The 18,797-nt window shown below is 38.5% G+C and overlaps 1 protein-coding gene across 1 annotated transcript in view; it reads left to right on the top strand.

The window, feature by feature from the left end:
* RGS17 (regulator of G protein signaling 17) overlaps window positions 1-18,797 on the top strand; it is a 120,572-nt gene that overhangs the window by 92,926 nt on the left and 8,849 nt on the right. The window contains exons 3-4 of the mRNA XM_023206125.1: window positions 11,556-11,645; window positions 13,535-13,769. Coding sequence (XP_023061893.1) covers window positions 11,556-11,645; window positions 13,535-13,769 — 325 coding nt within the window. The remainder of the gene's footprint in view (window positions 1-11,555; window positions 11,646-13,534; window positions 13,770-18,797) is intronic.

The following is an 18,797-nucleotide window of genomic DNA, read 5'->3' as shown; positions in this document are numbered from 1 at the left end:
AGGTAACTGAAGTTTCATGCATGAAAATAGCAAAAAAATAGGCCAGGCATGGTGACTTATGCCTGTAATCCCAGCTCTTTGGGAGGCTGAGGTGGGTGGATCATGAGGTTAGGAGTTCAAGACCAGCCTGACCAACATGGTGAAATCCCGTCTCTACTAAAAATATAAACATTAGCTGGTGTGGTGGCGTGTCCCTCTAATCCCAGCTACTCGGGAGGCTGAGGCAGGAGAATCACTTGAACCTGGGAGGCTGAGGCTGCAGTGAGCCAAGATCGAGCCACTGCACTCCAGCCTGGGTTACAGAGAGAGACTCTGTCTCCAAAAAAATGAAAAATAAAAAATAAATAAATAAATAATATATATATATGTATATGTATATAAATACATTTTGGCTTACATTATTTGGTCAATATTAGTAGGCATTTAACATTTGTTGAATGGGTGATGGATTTGGATTTGCCATTTGAGCCTACTTTATGAAATATAAAAACTTGTGTCACAGAAATTCTTTTCAAAAATTACAGGCATATTCTCCCAGGTCACCAGATTTTTTTTATGCACCATTTTTCTTCATGCACCCGTGTGTGTGTGTATGTGTGTGTGTGTGTGTGTGTGTGTGTGTTTTAAAAGTAGTAGTACTGCCGGGCGCGGTGGCTCAAGCCTGTAATCCCAGCACTTTGGGAGGCCGAGACGGGCGGATCACGAGGTCAGGAGATCAAGACCATCCTGGCTAACACGGTGAAACCCCATCTCTACTAAAAATTACAAAAAACTAGCCGGGCGCGGTGGCGGGCGCCTGTAGTCCCAGCTACTCGGAAGGCTGAGGCAGAAGAATGGCCTGAACCCGGGAGGCAGAGGTTGCAGTGAGCTGAGATCTGGCCACTGCACTCCAGTCTGGGCGACAGAGCGAGACTCCGTCTCAAAAAATAAATAAATAAAATAAATAAAAGTAGTAGTACTAATTAGTAGTACAGAGGGGCATGAATTTGGGTAGGGAGCACTAAATCTGGTTAGTATTTGTGGGATACAAAATCAAGAAGAACAAAATAGAAGACTAGCGAGATAGGCAGTGACAAATAATCAAATATCTTTTACACCTCATTAAGGAGTTTACACCTTTTTAGAGATGGGAAGCAACTGAAGAGTTTTAAGTAAGGAGGGGACAAAGTCCATTTTATATTTTAAGTGTTCTCCTGAGGGAATGGAAAATGTTTGGAAGGAAAATACAAAAAGTAAGGGGGATGTTAAGAGACTTTTATAATAGCCTTGGTGAGACATGGTGAGGCCCAACATAAGGAGACAATAAAAGGGATGGAGAGAAGTGCATTTTCAAGAAAAAATTAGGATATACTGCCAAGAATTAGTGATAGACGAGAAAGAGAAGGATGACTCCATATTGCTTGCATGAGTAGCTGGGTTGCTGGTGATCCCATCAAATGAGAGGACACTGCAATAGGAAGTTATTTAGGCCAAGGATACAAAGACGAGTTCAACTTGCTCTGATTGAGGTATCCAAGAGTTAGTTGTATAAATGAATTTGAAGCTTGCAAGACAAGCATGGATGAAATATGACAATCTGGGACTCATCAGTTGCAAGAGATTAGAATGATTGGCCCTGGTGAGTATTCCAGGGTGAAAAGCAGGGAGCTACAGACAGAAACCTCAGGACGCACCGCATTTAAAGAACAATGGAGGAGTGAGAGTTGCAAACACAGAAGAGGTGATGTGAGGAATGACATGCAAAATGCAGCAAGGGGGCCAGGTACAGTGGCCCACAACTATAATCCTAGCACTTTGGAAGGACATGGCAGGAGGAAAGCTTGAACCCAGGAGTTCGAGACCAGCCTAGGCAGCATAGTGAGTCCCCATCTCTACAAAAACATGTAAAAATTAGCCGAGTGTGGTAGTACACACCTGTAGTCCCAGCTACTCAGAGTGATGTAGGAGGATGACTCGAGCCCAAGAGTTGAGGCTGCAGTGAGCCATGATCACATGACTGCACTCCAGCCTGAGTGAGACCCTGTCTTAGAGAAATAAAATAAAACACAGCAAGGGACTGTTACAGAGGCCAAGAGAATTGAGAGTTTCACAAAGGGAAGTCTGAGGTTGCACATATACCAGGGAAGTCCAACACAATAAGAATCATAAAACATTTTGTGATTTAACCAACCAGAGGGGCTTCTTGGTGAACTTTGAAAGAACCAAGCTTCTCTGTAAGATGTACAACAAGGAAGAACTTGGAGAAAGAAAAGCTCCTGACAGAGAAAATGAGTGAGCCCCTCTTTAAAGGCTCGGAGACCCCATATGCTCCTCCTTCAAGGTGAAGGTTTGCTTTGAGAGAAGTTGGAGTTTCCTTCCTGACTCATTCAAAACAAATTATTCATTTTCCAAGGCAATATGAAATTCAGCCGTTCCAAATCCAGGTCAGCTTTATTAGCTACCTGCACAATATTTAAGAACTTCCTCCAGAAAATTCCAATCAATAATGCAAAAATGAGGTTGACTTCTTTGCTACCCTTATTTATAAAATTTCATAGTTGTGTTACACCTGATTAAATTAAGTATTAGCCCTACTTTTGCTTCTCCCATTAAAATTCTTCATTATTTCTTATGGGCCTAACCTACTGGCTTTCATGGTCTAGGTGTGGTAGACCTATTACAATCTGCCTGCTATTTTAGCACATGATTCAAGAATTACTTGTTCTGTTTTTGTCAGATAAGGCAATCAAATTCACTTTTTGTGAAAATGAAATTGATTTTATAATTCTGCTGGACTGAGTGCTATAAATTATAGCATGTATAAATGCTATAAAATCCATATCTTTGTTTCCGATATTAATATATTATGTATTAATCTACATCTTTTTGCATGGGAACATCTGTTCCTAAGTGAAACACAAATTTCTGTCACTGACACTTTGTGTATAAAGTGATATACTTTTTTTTTTTTTTTTTTTTTGAGAGAGAGAGAGTCTTGCTTTGTCACCCAGGCTGGAGTGCAGTGGTGCAGTCTTGGCCCACTGCAAACCTCTGCCTGCCAGGTTCAAGCGATTCTCTTGCCTCAGCCTCCCGAGTAGCTGGGACTACAGGTGCACACCACCACACCTGGCTAATTTTTTTTTGAATTTTTAGTGGAGACAGGGTTTCACCATGTTGGCCAGGCTAGTCTCAAACTCCTGACCTCAAGTGATCTGCCTGCCTCAACCTCCCAAATTGCTGGGATTACAGGTGTGAGCCACTGCCCCCAGCCAAAGCACTATAGATTATTTAAAAATACAGAGCCATTTAACTGCCAATTCCATAGTGGAACAGTAACTTCAAGTATTTCGTTCTAGAGGTAGTCTTGCCATATTTGACAATTACACACAAATTCTAATGGCGTGTCTTCCTCAGAAAGCTGACTTTCAAGAGGCTATATGGGATAAGGAAGGACCAATGGCACTGGAATTTTACAGACCTGGGTACATTCCAGTTTTATCACATGTAACTATGAAACCTTTGGCAAGTTACTTACTACCTCTGAGTCTCAGTTTCTTCCTCAATAAAATGAGATTACTAATGTACATAAATCCCTGCGTAATCCTTTATTGATAGGTATTATTTCTGTCCCTTTACATGTCTCAGGCCCAGCGGAATTTACCAGTCTGTGTAGGATGTGGCTATTGCAGGCTTGGCAATGCTCTGTTTGCGTGTTGTCAGTTAAGGTAGCAGATGCTGTTTCTTCAGTCTGTATCACTTCGCCCTTTCTCCCCAACTCTCACATTAATCAGCACAGATATAAGTCAGGACAGCCCTGGAGCATGCACTGCACAGCCACAGGGCTCCCAGAGTGTTGTAACTTTTATATAGCAGGGTTTTGTTTCTCTACAGATCAAGATTGTTGTCTTCCATGGTGTCTGTTCCCAAGGAAGCCCCGCACATTCATCCCATATGCATTCACACACACATACACACTAACTGGAAAATGTGAGGGAAACATGGATGGGTAGGTGAATGAGCATTCCTGCCAGCTATCGGATATATTTCTGAATATTCACTAACAGGGTTTTAACTTTTTCACTCTCCTTTTTATGATAGGGACCCAGCCCTCTAAAGTCAGAAGCTTGAGCTCCAACTGAACTAATGCACTTGACGTAGACAATTGCATGCTATTTTAATAAGAGTAACACTGTTATTGCTCCTAACTAAATAGAAGTCCATCTGGCCTTTTCACATCTAAGATATTTGCTTTCCCACTAAGGCATTCACTTAGTTATAAATTATAGGTAAAATTACAGTGGGTTGAAGGAATAGCTTAAAATAGGATTTTAATCAACGTGAGAACTGAGGTGTAGAAGATTCTGATGATTGGCGTGTATTTTTTATTTTTATTTTATTTCATTTCATTTCATTTCATTTTTTTTATTTAGATGAACTCTCACTCTGTAGCCCAAGCTGGAGTGCAGTGGTACCATCTCAGCTCACTGCAACCTCCACCTCTGGGACTCAAGCGATTCTCATGCCTCAGTCTCCCAAGTAGCTGGGGCTACATGTGCCCCAGCTAATTTTTTTGTATTTTAGTAGAGACAGGGTTTTGCCATGTTGCCCAGGATGATCTCGAACTCCTGAGCTCAGGTGATCCGTCCACCTCGGTCTCCCAAAGTGCTGGGATTATAGGCGTGAGCTACCACGCCTGGCCTGGCATGTATTATGTATCTTTGTATTCAGACCTGTAATTCTCTTAATTTTAAGGAAAAATAAAGAAATTCTATGCTAAATAAGCAGCTTTGGTCATCTAACTGAACATAAACGTACAGAGTAGATTTCGATTTGCACCATGTAATTACTTGTTAAATGAAGTTGGCATTCCAGATGAAATCAATGTGTCCATGAGCCGAAAATCCAGGGCTTGGGGTTTCAAATGAAAATTTAATGTAGACAAAAAGAGGGAATTTTTGATACCCATCTTTTCGAACAGATGCATATATAGAAAGAAATTGGCATCAGAGAGAGAGAGAGAGAGAGAGAATCAGAGAATGAAGAAATTTGTCTTCAGTTTCCATGGGTCAAAAGAAGAAATGAATGTTTACATATCACCCAAACTGGAATTGAAATAGAAATAGTGTGGAGAATCCATTCTCAGGATGGCTCTTTGAAAACATTTTAAATAAAAAATATTTCCTACCTGTTGGTAGTTAAAACCCTTTTCTAATTTATTTGTTCTAAGAATGTACGACCTAAGTTCCGTATTATCCCAGCATGACACAGTGGAATGCAAAATGATTTCTTATCGGAAAGGATAATGACAATGATGATAACATTATGCCTGCCTGTTTTTAAGACTAAAGTATTCCTAAATCAAATGACTTTGGGCCAGGGTCTACTCAGAATATTTTGTAAATATCAAAAATGAAAAATGATTGCAGTTATGCAAACCTCCCAAGATTAAGTTTATCCTCTTCGATTTCGATTATTACACTCACTGAAAAACTGAATGACTCCTTTTAGATTCCTTAGAAAGATATAGCTATCAAAACTCCTTAAGTGAATGAATAGATTCTTTTTCCAAATAAGGATATTTACCCGCAGAAATTTTTTTCAGTTTTTGCTTTCTTCTGACTTGGTTTAAATATTGTATTTATAAAGGTAACACAGCCATCTAGTGGACAGATACTTGATAGCTGATTATTTTACTTGAGTTTAAGTTCATGAAACAAAAGCTTAAGCCAAATGAAATACTTGTTTCATGACACACGGCACATGATTACAAAATGCGGGGTGAGCCTTTAGAGGGGCAACATGGGGTATTTTTAGGCAAGTGTTTTATAACATTTCCAGACACAAATTTCTAACCACTGACCCCATCCCCACATACCCCACTCAAAACCGTACTCTATTATAAAAATGTAGAAATGAAAGAGGTGAAGTTCAAATCATAGGTTTAACATTGAGTTTCTATGTGTCTGAAATGTTGTATGTTATGTGGTTACCAGCCCATCTTCTGGTGTCTTTTTGGCTTGGGGTTTTAGTTTTTTGGGGGGGTGGGTAGTCTTTTGTAAGCGAAACATCAGTTCTATTCTCCTTTCCTTGTTGCACTCTCCCCACGTTATCTTTGCTAATGGAAGAAAGTCATACTTCCTAGGACGGCCCCCCTAAGCCATAGCAACACCCTGTCTGCAGTCATTAGCGGTGTTACTTTTGTCCTTCCTCTTTCACACTTTGCTGTCAAAACCTTCTATAACAACTCCTTTTTGTTCATCTCAAATTCCAGGGAATTGAGAAGTTACTCTTCATCAAATTCTACTGCAAACTCAGGAGTCTGGGCAACAGCTCCTATGGAGTGATAGCTGTGGGATGATGCCTTAGAGAGGGCATTTATACTCAATGCACTGGATTGTACTAGGAGGTTTATTTTTCGAAACCTTAAAGAAAAATCATTTGTGTAAACAATTGCAATACCACAATTAACTCTTCTATGTAAAGAGAAATGGCATTGCAGAGTGAAAATGAGCCTGAGACAGGAAGTCAGAAGATGTGAGTCCCAATCCTAGTTCTAATAAATTTGAGTTGTGGGTCCTGTGTAAGTGAACCCCGATAACTGTTTGCTTGTAAATGAAAGAAGAATGACTAATAACAACTCCCCTGCTTACCTTCAAGGACCGTTGTGAGGAGGAAGTGACAAGGTAATGTATGAGGTTTTGTAATAATGGCAAAGGAAAAGTCTCTATTTACTCAGGTGGAAATAAAAAGCTCTTTGGTAAATTTGGAATCGGAATTTTAATGTGCAGCCAACTTGCCCTTCCATTCAACTACGCATCTGTAATAATATGTGCCTTTTTGTCACAAGCTTTTATTTTTTGTTTCACATCCTTGTGAAGTAGGTCGTTGCCATTATTCCCATTATGAATGGTGAAAACAAAGCATGGAAAGCTTATACCATCCTAAAGGAGGTGTATTCTACATTTGGAGTCCACCTCATCGTTTTCTTGGATAACACATACTTTGCTGCCTGTTTTAATCTCCTGGTCTAGCCCTGCAACATCTGATATGTCCATTCTGGTCTACATTTGTATCGTGCCCCTGCATGCTTTTATCCCCGCTCTGAATGAGATCGCCTTTGTCCAGGTCTCCATCTGGCAAACAACTGCCCATTTTCAACCCACTTTAATCATTACCTCTTCTGTGAAGCCTTTCTCAATTCTCTTATGGAAAAGCACAGGTACCATCAAGGGTGTCTAAGAAACCTCATATGCACAATTCTATCTGCGTTCTTATCACAATGCCATGTGATGTTTATTTACCCGTCTGAGCTCCTCAGTAGCAGAGCCTTTGTCTTTTTCATCTTGTGCCAACCCAGGGAACATTGCATGAACCAGTATTTCTTACACATTAGTAAAGTATTGCTAACTCCTGTAGTATTTACTGTGATATCTTGAATGCTAAAATGAAATATTTAAAGAATAATCTACCAACTCATTTTCAGAGCATAAAGGATGTTGATTTCATTTTTGCACCGGGAACTTTGAGGTAGAAGCTGTTAAATAAAAAGAAAAGATTGATGTCACAATGTGAGACTATTTCAATATTGAATAGACTGCTTTTACCAGAGACGGTAGTTCTCTCTTGGAGCCTTGATGTCACACTGTATGAAATTTAGACATCTTGTTGATTCTTCAGTTTAATTTTTCTGTAAATATATGTGGTTTCCTGACCAGCCTCTATCCCAGAGTTACCATGGCTACTGGTAAGTTTTCATCTTCGTTGCAACCATTTTAACAGTTTTTCTTAAGAACCAATTGTTTTCCTTACAATAGAAGACTGTCTTCCAAAACAGACCCTGCGCATATCCATGATGACAGATCAGTAGATAAACTCTATGATTGGCAGCAGGTAATGTTTTGTCTCACCCCACTATCCACACTCCCCTGTAAACAAAAGAACAATCCACCCCCATAGAGGGGGCACATTTTCTTAAATTGTGAAATGTCCCAAGTGTTTTTCCTCCCTTTGCAAAGTCACTGTTTATAAAATCTCTAATGGGATTGTAAATGCTTATTTTAATATATTTGGCCAAGGATATTGGCACTTTTCTTCCATAAAGTATTTAAGGTTTGATCAGGACCCCCGCAGTGAGCACTGTGTATGCGTTTAGTTCTCTTTGTGGCTTTTATTGCTTAAAATGTAGAAATGTTAGTTTTAAATGTTAACATACATAAAAGTCGGTGGGGGGAGTGTCTCTTCTTGGAGAGATATGCGCTAAAAAAGAAAAAAAAAGACCTGTAATCCCAGCACTTCGAGAGGCTGAAGTGGGCGGATCATAAGGTCAGGAGTTCAAGACCAGCCTGACCAACAGGGTGAAACCCCGTCTCTACTAAAAATACAAAAATTAGCTGGACGTGGTGGCTGGCGCCTGTAATCCCAGCTACTCAGGAAGCTGAGGCGGGAGAATCGCTTGAACCCGGGAGGTGGAGCTTGCAGTGAGCTGAGATTGTGCCATTGCACTCCAGCCTGGGCGACAGAGCGAGACTCTGTCTTAAAAAAAGAAAAAAGTGTCTCTGTGGGACCCTCAAAACTGTTGATCTGGCATGTTCCTTTTAGGGCTTTCCTCAAACACATATAACACATATAAGTTGATCTAGAGCAGATATTTCCAGTGAATTATTACCTTAAAAAACACACACACACACACACTACTTGGAGCAGAACCAAGTAGGACAGACATTAGTCAATAGCAATACAGTCAAACTGTTAAGTATCTATCCCTTGTCTATTTTCTCCATTTCTCTTTAACTTAAAATGATATTTTCAGCAGTTCTTGATAACTGAAACCTTGCAACCCATTTTTTAAGACCAGTAGTAAAGGACAGTTAATAAAAAGAACAATTTGTCTGTTGCCGAAGTTCAGTTTCTTTCTACAGGGCAAGACTGTGGCCAACATTAGATCAAGAGCTGCACAAACAGTGAACAGTTAAACATTTACTGAATGTCTGTTATAAGTAGTTTTAGTCCAAATATGTGCCCATATTTTACCATCTGTAGAAATGAAAGATGTAAACTCAACCTAATATTTCATAATGATGGCTCTAATATGCTAACATTTGGGACGTTTGTAAATATCACAGAAACAGATAGAAGAGCCAGAATTCATGTTCAGAAACTCGTGATTCATGCCTGTGGACTCCAGATTTGTCACTCTACAGCAAAGGCACAACGGAGAACAAATTTCTCAAAGATGTTTAATGAAGTGAAGGATACCTGCATCTTGTGTACTGCCTTCTGTGGGACACTGTGTGGAAATGTAATAAAAATAAGCTCAAGGAGTTTATTGTTTAAGCAGGGAATGAGAGTTCTTTTGCTAGTTGTGTTATAGTGCCTTAATATGTCTCTGCACACACACATAAGCTCAATAAAGCTTGGCAGAATGAGTATCAGTTTCCTATTTTAAAAAGAGCTGAATAGAATTTACCAAAAAATTGTACATTTTATATATACAGGAAACTTTATAGAATATTGTCAGCAGTGTATCCCCCCTCATCCACTTTTCCCATCATTACTGGAAATACATCGAATTCCAGAGAAGAACTCTTTCTTACTCATTAATGAATCTCCTCTAAAATATTTCTCTGGCCTATTTGTATATCGACACGGAGGACTGAGGTTTCCTAGGCTATCTAAAGCCACAAACACAGTCACAGCACTCACATGCAAATACCTCCAAAATTATGCAGTCTCTCTGAATTCGTCCCCAAAACTCCAGTACGCTGAAGGCTTTGCTGTCTCTAACCCTGGGACTGCTGCCTTCCCCAGGGGTCTAAGGGTCTGTGCAGTGGTTCCAAGGGACCATCCACTCTAGTTTCTGCTCCCCAGAATCCTTTGGGCTACATTACCTTTCCCTCCATGGTTCTATACCAATAAACCTGCGCCTGTCCCTAGAAATGGGTAGAGGCAAACTCGGTGTATTTCGCTATGAAATCCTATGTTTCCTGTGTCCTTTTCCTCACTACAGACTCCTTTTCAATTCCTATTGGGTTCTCTTTTTTTCCAGTAAGTCTGCTCTCTCAGGTCAGTTTTCCTATCTAGCCTCACTTTCTGTTGTCAGAAATTATTCCCTTTGCTCCATTCGCTCCATCCTCGCGCTTGCACTTGAGAATGAAAGAATGAATTAAGGAGACATTGTCTTGGTTTCTCCTATCAGACTTTCCAGATTGAGAATAACTGCTTGTTGGGCACCTCTTCCTAAACACTTTCTTTCCACACCAATGATGTTTAGTGACTCTTCTTTGCATTCACATAGTAAGTGGTCTAGGACCTCAGGGTCCCTCAGCAGCCATGGTTCATTGTAGGCACTCAGAAATACAGGGTTGTTGAACAGAGTAGGCTCCCAGTTCCAACTATACCACCTAGTTAGTGTTCAGTTTGGGGCCGACCTCCCAGATGGGTCTGCACCTCACTTTGCTCATCTGTAAAATGGGGATAATAATATTAATGGTAAAAGAATGGTGCCCAGCACATAACGGGCACTAGAAAATCATCATTTCCATTGCCTCTTATTTTGAGTAAGTAAGTGAAAGAAGGAACAAATGAGAGATGTCTGAACTTCTCGTGCTCTCTGCCAGGCTCTTAAGCTCCTCGGCTTCTAGACAGATGGATCAGTTGGCTAATGTAGGAGCTTAAATTTTCCCAAGCCACTGACTCTCCCTACCCTGCTTCTTAGTATCTCCCATGACCTCACCTGTTATTTCTAGTCTACACCTAGAATTTTGGGTGTTCCGCCCTAAAGCACTGCTAAGCTTTAGGGAGCAATTGTCATTGGACAATTCTTATTTTTATTCTTGTTCTGGACTACTAAAACCTTCAGCATTATCCTCTGTCCTCTATGATGCTGTAGAATTCCCAAACTTGTGTCACACAGACACAGGCTCCTCCCACCCAGTGCTCACCTGTTCCAAATGCTCAGTTACTGTTCTGTCCCTTTCAAGACATTGGAGATTGGTTTACTGGGGTGAAAGGGCAAAAACAAAGTCAAATATAAATCCAGTAGCTTGATTTTAGCAATTGAAGGAATGATATTATCGGTAACAATAACTTGGTCTGTAAGGAAGGATGATGTAAATTTAGGAAAATCTGTATTAGATTCTGACACATTGTATCTTCTTAGCTCTCAATCGGGGAAAATTAATGGAAAACAGACTATGAATAGAATTAACCAAAAATCAAAATGACATTTTGTTTAAAGAGTAAGGTAATTATATGTGTGTGTGTGTGTATAAAAGCATTTAATCATATATCTCAGAAATATTAAGTAATTCAGATTATGTAAGGATGAAGTCAGAATATTTAACAATATCCACTTTTGAGAGTGTGATTTACTTTATAATTTTATTTAAAAATTATTCTTTTCCCTTTGACATGGATTTGCCCATCATTTAAAAATGGTATTGCTCTTTTATACCTTAAATATTATCACATAGTTGAACATAGGATCTCCTGTGAAATGTTTCGCCGGAAAAATTTATTCTTTTCTTCCACTGATTGAGTTTCCCTTGACAAAATTAAAATGTTCTGCTACATTACAGCCTCACTGTTAGGAATGAAGAAAGAGGGGAAAATGCGGGAAGACCCACACACACCACAAAAATGGAGAGTATCCAGGTCCTAGAGGAATGGTGAGTGTGAGAACCACATAGCTATTGTTTCTTGTATTTACATGCCATTTACATCCACTGTGTGCCTAAGTATTGCCCCTTGCTTCATGGTACTCTTCAAAATGATTTTGGGAAGTGAATGCAAATTCAATCTGGAAGATCTTATTTTGTCATTGCAGTTGCTTTTCAGCAATTTTTCTATCAGCTATGTTAAGTTATTGGCTAAAACATGGTCTGAATTTACTTTCCTCTTTAAAAAAAAAATAGTGTCATATGAATTAGCACCCAAAATTGTCCTAATTCATTACTTCTCATTTCTGAGAATTTAAGTTTTTAGAAGTGTCTAAACACACACACAAATGATATGGAATGTCCAAGTGAGTGAGGAGGGGCATCCAGCCAGCTCCTGGTTCCTTTTTCCACCAGAGCAGACTCTCCCCACGTGTTTCCTCCCAAATGAGGCACCTATGGACTAAAATCAAAATACAAATAGTCCAGTCATATAATTATAAGTGCTTTCTTTTTCTGCTTTTTATGAGAAGGTTTTAATAATGATGCTTCATGGTAATTTTTAAGCTCTTTAAAATTAAAAATTGTTTTAAGTGAATGAGGAAGTGCAGACATTATGGAATAGTAACAATCTATTTGAAATACCTGGTTAAAAAGTTAAATATATATAAATATATATAAAAGTGTATATATATGAATATATATAAAGGTAAATATATATGAATATATATAAGATATGTATATGAATATATATAAAGATATATATATATAAATATACTTCTTTGGCCAAATGTCTTTTAGGTTGGAGAATTATTAAATAGATCATTGAATAGGAAAGAAAGATCAGAATCATTTCAACCATAAGACTCTCCAAGCTTCTCTCTTCTACTTCTTTAATGTGTAAGCAAGTGGATTAATTACTGGTGGTTTCTGCAATCACCTCGTCACTAAAAAATCTGTATATAATTTTAAATTCTCCAGTGTCAATGTCATTATAGAAACACTCTGCTTCCAACTGTGATAACTCCATTCATGACTAACATTTCGTACATAGAAAAACTTTCATAGAAAAAAAACCTTTGTTTTTAGAGACAGGATCTCACTTTGTTGCCTAACCAGGAGTGCAATGGGATGATCATGGTCACTGTAACCTCAAGCTCCTGACTCAAATGATTCTCCTGCCTCAACTCCCAAGTAACTGGTACTATGGGCACATGCCACCACACCCAGCTAATTAAAAAAATTTTTTTTTGCAGAGACAGGATTTTGCTATGTTTCCCAGGCTGACCTCAAACTCCTGGCCTCAAGAGATCCTCCCACCTCAGCCTCCCAAAGCACTAGGATTATGGGCATGAACCGCCATACCCAGCAGAAAAATTATTGAAGTTTAGGAAAATATGTGACAAGTGCACACAGTGTTTTCTTATTTTAAATCAAGTGACACATGAAAAAAAATGGCCACCAGAGATGAGGGAAAAAAACCTGTATCTTATGGCTGGAAAACTGAAATCCTGAATAGAGGCAAAGAAAAAATTCATTTTGTCCTTAGTCACTTACTGACTGTTTCTGTCAACTTTCAACGTATTGTTAAAGTCTGAACATTTCCAAGCTTCATTAGGAATGTATGACTGCATGCATATTATGTATAGCCCCCTTGCCATTTGAATGCTTGGCTCCCTACATGCCTCTTACGCCTGTGTGAATTTTTGTCAAAACTCAGAAATAACTGACCTAGTCCTGGCAGATACGTATTTGCCAGATCAGGCTGGATTGAGTGGCAAGGTACTGACCACTAGATGGTAGCAAATTGATAGAATTTCTATCTGCTCCTCTACTTACCTGGTCTAGCATTCACCGGTCACAAAGCTCCCTTTGATCATGGCCCTGTTCTGTTTCTGCAGCCAAAACCCCACTGCAGAGGAAGTCTTGTCCTGGTCTCAAAATTTTGACAAGATGATGAAGGCCCCAGCAGGAAGAAACCTTTTCAGAGAGTTCCTACGAACAGAATACAGCGAAGAGAACCTACTTTTCTGGCTTGCCTGTGAAGACTTAAAGAAGGAGCAGAACAAAAAAGTAATCGAAGAAAAGGCTAGGATGATATATGAAGATTACATTTCTATACTATCACCAAAAGAGGTAAAAATCTGGAAAACATTGAGGTGGGCTTCCTAAGACCAAGGATAACTGTCAAGGGATGGCTGTCCACATTGTGTAGGGCATGGGGTGTGGAGAGGGTAGAGACTTCACTGGGTAGATAATTCAGCTTCTATTGAGAGAATTTCCCTGAGCACATGGGTGAAGGCTAGGTTTCCCTACTATGCTTTAACTGTTTATCTCTAGCTGACTTGTGTGGTAGTTCACTTGCTTTGCAGAACTAACACTAAGGAGCCTGCTTAAACACAATTTGCTGTGACAAACGAAAATGGAAAGTGAGAATGTATTTTAGGGTGGTATTTCCCAAAGCATGACCCCTAGATCATGTGAATAAGAATCCCCTGGGGCATTTGTTTAAAAAATAAATTCTTAAGGCCTAACCAGAACTTCTGAATCTGCATTTTTGGAAATAGGGCTCAGAAATCTGCACTTTTTACAAGTTTTCCACATACATACTGGTTGGAAAACCTCTGGTATGGGGACTCAAAAAAAAAAAATCTGACATGTTTGATGATGATGATGATTGAATCTTTACAGAAATGAAAAATGAGCCTTGATGACCACTAATATTCTTAGGTGGGAAATGGAAATTATTTTGCTCATCCTAGCTTATCTGTTATTGAAAGTGCAAGCATCTTTCCCGTTGCCAGAATGTACCTAATCAATAAGCAATACTTCTAGCAACCAAATAGCACTTTTCCATTGACTTTTTAAAACTTAATTTGTTCTTGAGGAATGTTCCAGCTAACAGAGTTAAAAGCATTTGGTGAAGGAGTGGTTGATAGTGTGTCCAGGTCCTTGGAGCTCTGAGTGATGGAGCTCCAGCGGGATTGAAAGCACTTGGAGAACACAGAGGTTCCTAGAATGTCTTCTCTTTTCCATACCAGCCTCTTTTTGTCTTTTTTGTTTCTCCTAAACAACTGTGATTGTTACCTTTGCATTTAAATGGCATGCCCCTCTCTTGTGCACCTGAACGTTTATGGGCTACAGTCATCTGTTGCTCCTCCAATACTTGGTGTGGTTCCAGGCTGCCTTGCACTTCTTGCTTTGAGATCTGTAAAAGAAATTAGTGTCTATTTTATTAATCTCTAAGTTTGGAATGCTACATAAACTATTTCGCTTCTAATAAGATATAGAGTACCTAAATTACTTAGTTTTTTTAAATTAGTTAGGTTAAAATGCCATTGGTATTCCACAGTGCTCCAGGACTATTGTCTGTACGAAATGAGAAACCCTCTAGAATTAGATGTACAAAGGATTGATTTATTTTTTTATTTCCTACATGAACCTGAAAAATGTATTCATAAAAACAAGGTGGGGAGAATTTGATAAATGTAATACAATGTAACATCAGTAATAAATGTGTAGCCTCAACGCATTTGTTACTGATGTCACACAGTATTTCTAACACTGGTATAATTCTACATCCTGAAACTATATTCTTCAGGCTTCTGGCCTGCCTCAAATTTTAGCATCTAAACAACTCTATTTGTATTTTATCAGAAGAATAATTTTTTGCTAATTTTTATTATTTTAAAGATATTGCATATAGCAAATAAACCAGATGATCTAAATGTGCCCAAATATGTGCTTCTTTTGCCTTTAATTATACAAAGTGGGAGTCCTTGGGAAGATTAGCCTATTTCTGCCCCCAAAGTATGTAAGATGTGACATCTTAAAATGATAGTTGTCTGAATTACTTTGTCCACTCTTTTGTGCTATATCTGTATCATCTTAAAATGATGACTGTTCCATTCTTTTTCAGTGTTAGGAGAAAAAATATTCTCCATAATATGTACATATAATTCCCTTATTTTTACAGTTTCTGTTATTTAATGTTTAGTTTTTTATGTAAAACATTTTCTTATTATCCACACAGCCCCTGATTTTCTGATGTCACTGATTGATGGAGCTTTGTAAAATACTTAATTTTTTCTCTTTGAGTCATGTTTAGAGTTAAAATAGTGATTATTGAAACATAAACTAGTGCATTTCCATTGTTTTTGCTAAAGTAATAGAGGTTTGTTTTCATCTTTTTTTTTTTTTTTTTTTTTTTTTTTTTTGAGACAGAGTCACCCAGGCTGTAGTGCAGTGGTGCAGTCTCAGCTCACTACAGCCTCCACCTCCTGAGTTCAAGCGAATCTCCTGCCTCAGCCTCCTGAGTAGCTGGGATTACAGGCACCCACCAACACGCCCAGCTAATTCCTGTATTTTTAGTGGTGACAGGGTTTCACCATGTTGGCCAGGCTGCTCTCAAACTCTTGACCTCAAGTGACCTGCCTGCCTCAGCCTCCCAAAGTGCTGGGATTACAGGTGTGAACCACTGCGCCTGGCCATTTTCACCTAATTTCTTTCTTTTGAACACAAGTTTCACTAGAAAGTCACTAAAATCTCATTTCCTGATCAAGAATGTGACCTTTCCAGAATTACATACACTAATGTTTAGTGTCTTAACCATATTTATTCTCTCCTTTATGTTTCCTAATACCCGTATTTTGGCCACTACCCGTTCTTTAATATCCTCAAACGATCACAGAGAGAAAGAGACAGAGACAGAGATGAAATTCAAATTGTTCTAATTTTGCCGACTTGTAATTAACTCTTTATATAGAAATTAATAGACCATTGAAGTGCCATTGTTTAGCCAGCTGATTTCTATCCTGTCAACAGAGTAATTAAATTTGATCCTTGTTTAATGACAAAAACAAATAAGCAAAAGTAGATATTTTCAGTTATAAAAGATAACTGTTAAAAAGCTATGTTTTAAACCAAGGTATCGTGTTCATTGACTCGACTCATTGATATACTCAGCGCATGACATGCACTTTCTAGTTATTCCAGAGCCCTTTCAATCTATTATATACCTCACTGAACTTCCTGTGCAAAAAGTCATCCATTTCTAATCAGCTACAATACATTACTAACTTATGACATCGAGTTATCACTCTTCAAATTTTGTTTTCTGACATTGGAGAGAGTACATGTCAGATTGAGAGAGCCCTGATTATACAGGAATTAGAGCACTGGACTAATATTCAGGTGCACAGGATTTTAATCCTGCCTTTGCTACATCCCAGTTGTGTGGCCTGGGATAAATCACTTTACCTCTCTGAGTCTCAACATTCAGTTCATTTGTTTACAAAAATGGCAATAAAAATAAGCACAGAAACTAATAAACCAAATGCGTAATGGCAACTGTAAGGCTGTGAAGCTATTGAAAAGGTCTGTTAGGCTGCTCTGGGCTTTCTACCTCTGAAATTCTATACAGGTTTCTATTTATTCAGAGTATTTGTGCTACTACTTCTTCCTCTCCACCTAATGGCATAGCTTGTCCGTCATGGTCCTCCTTACTGCTGTCCCCACACTGAACCTCAGAATCTATTTAAACACAGTACTCAAGGCAGTTAATACCAATCTGAGTTCCTATTTCTCATTTTGGGGCTAGACAATCTGGGCTTTCTACTTCTGAAATTCTATGCATGTTTCTACTTATTCAGAATATTTTTAAAGAACATGAACATTTGAATCATTATAAAATGGTAATGATTAAAAATTGTGATGATTTTACTATTAAACAGAAAGCCATTTTTCTTCACTAGACTTTCATTTTACCTTAATTTGATTGAGTGTTGTGTTTCTCTTTGTTAAATACAGAAAAACAACTACATTTAAAAAATTATTTATGTATAGATAACTTTTTCCCTTAATGAAACTATTGAAGTCAATGTGCTAAAAATTACATTACCTTAAGAACATGTTTTATGCATTTGTAGTAATTTGAGCATTATGTTATAAAATAAGAAATATCATCAGGCACAGTGGCTCACGCCTGTAATCCCAGCACTTTGGGAGGCCAAGACGGGTGGATCACGAGGTCAGGCATTCGAGACCAGCCTGGCCAACATAGTGAAACCCTGTCTCTACTAAAAATACAAAACATTAGCCGGGCATGGTGGCAGGTGCCTGTAATCTCAGCTACTTGGGAAGCTGAGGCAAGAGAATCACTTGAACCTGGGAGGCGGAGGTTGCAGTGAGCCAAGATCGTGCCACTGCACTACAGCCTGGGCAAAAGTGCGAGACTCTGTCTTAAAAAATATATATATATATATATATGTGTGTGTGTGTGTGTATATATATATATATTTTAAAAAGATATTTGCAATTAGGAGGTGATATAACTTCTGTTCTTAGTATAGTGTACATTTTATGAAGGAAAAGGCCAAACTAAAAAAAAAAAAACTAGAAATTTACACATTTGTTTTAAAAAGTAAATTTTTTGAAAGTGATGTCTTCAAGGGCAAAATACATGAAGATAATAAAGAAGCCTTTAAGTCTAATAGTAGACTTGTTCCACGTAGCAGATTTTGGTGGCAGCTTATATTTATTATTGAAAAGATGTGTTAGGCCAATCTTGCATTGCTATAAAGAAATACATGAAACTGGGTAATTTATAAAGAAAAGAGGTTTAATTGGCTCACAGTTCTGTAGGCTTCACAGGAAGCACAGTGCTGGCATCAGCTCAGCTTCTAAAGAGGCCTGAGGAAGCTTATAATCATGGAATAAGATGAAGGGGGAGCAAGCACATTGCATGGGCAAAGCAGGAGCAAGGGGTTGGGAGGGGCCACTCACTTTTAAATAAGCAGATCTCGCAAAAATTCACTCACTATCACAAGGACAGCACCAAGAAGATGGTGCTAAACCATTCATGAGAAATCTGTCCCCAGGAACCAGTCATCTCTCACCAGACCCCGTCTCCAACACTGAAGATTACATTTCAACCTGTGATTAGGGTGGGAACCAACATCCAAAGTATATCAAAAGACAAACCTAGCAAAATAAATAACTTGAATAAAAAATATATTTAAAGGCTCTTAACTGTAAACAGCATTAAGCTACTGAAAAAAGAAATAATTATAAATCCTTCAACAAATATAAGACATTTATCTGAATTGAAGAAAACTATGGTCCAGTTATGTAGAAATCTGCCTAATGATGGCGTTGTCATTACCA

Source organism: Piliocolobus tephrosceles, chromosome 5, assembly GCF_002776525.5.
Source record: "Piliocolobus tephrosceles isolate RC106 chromosome 5, ASM277652v3, whole genome shotgun sequence".
Classification (NCBI taxonomy): Eukaryota; Metazoa; Chordata; class Mammalia; order Primates; family Cercopithecidae; genus Piliocolobus; species Piliocolobus tephrosceles.
This window is presented reverse-complemented; position numbering and strand designations above follow the sequence as displayed.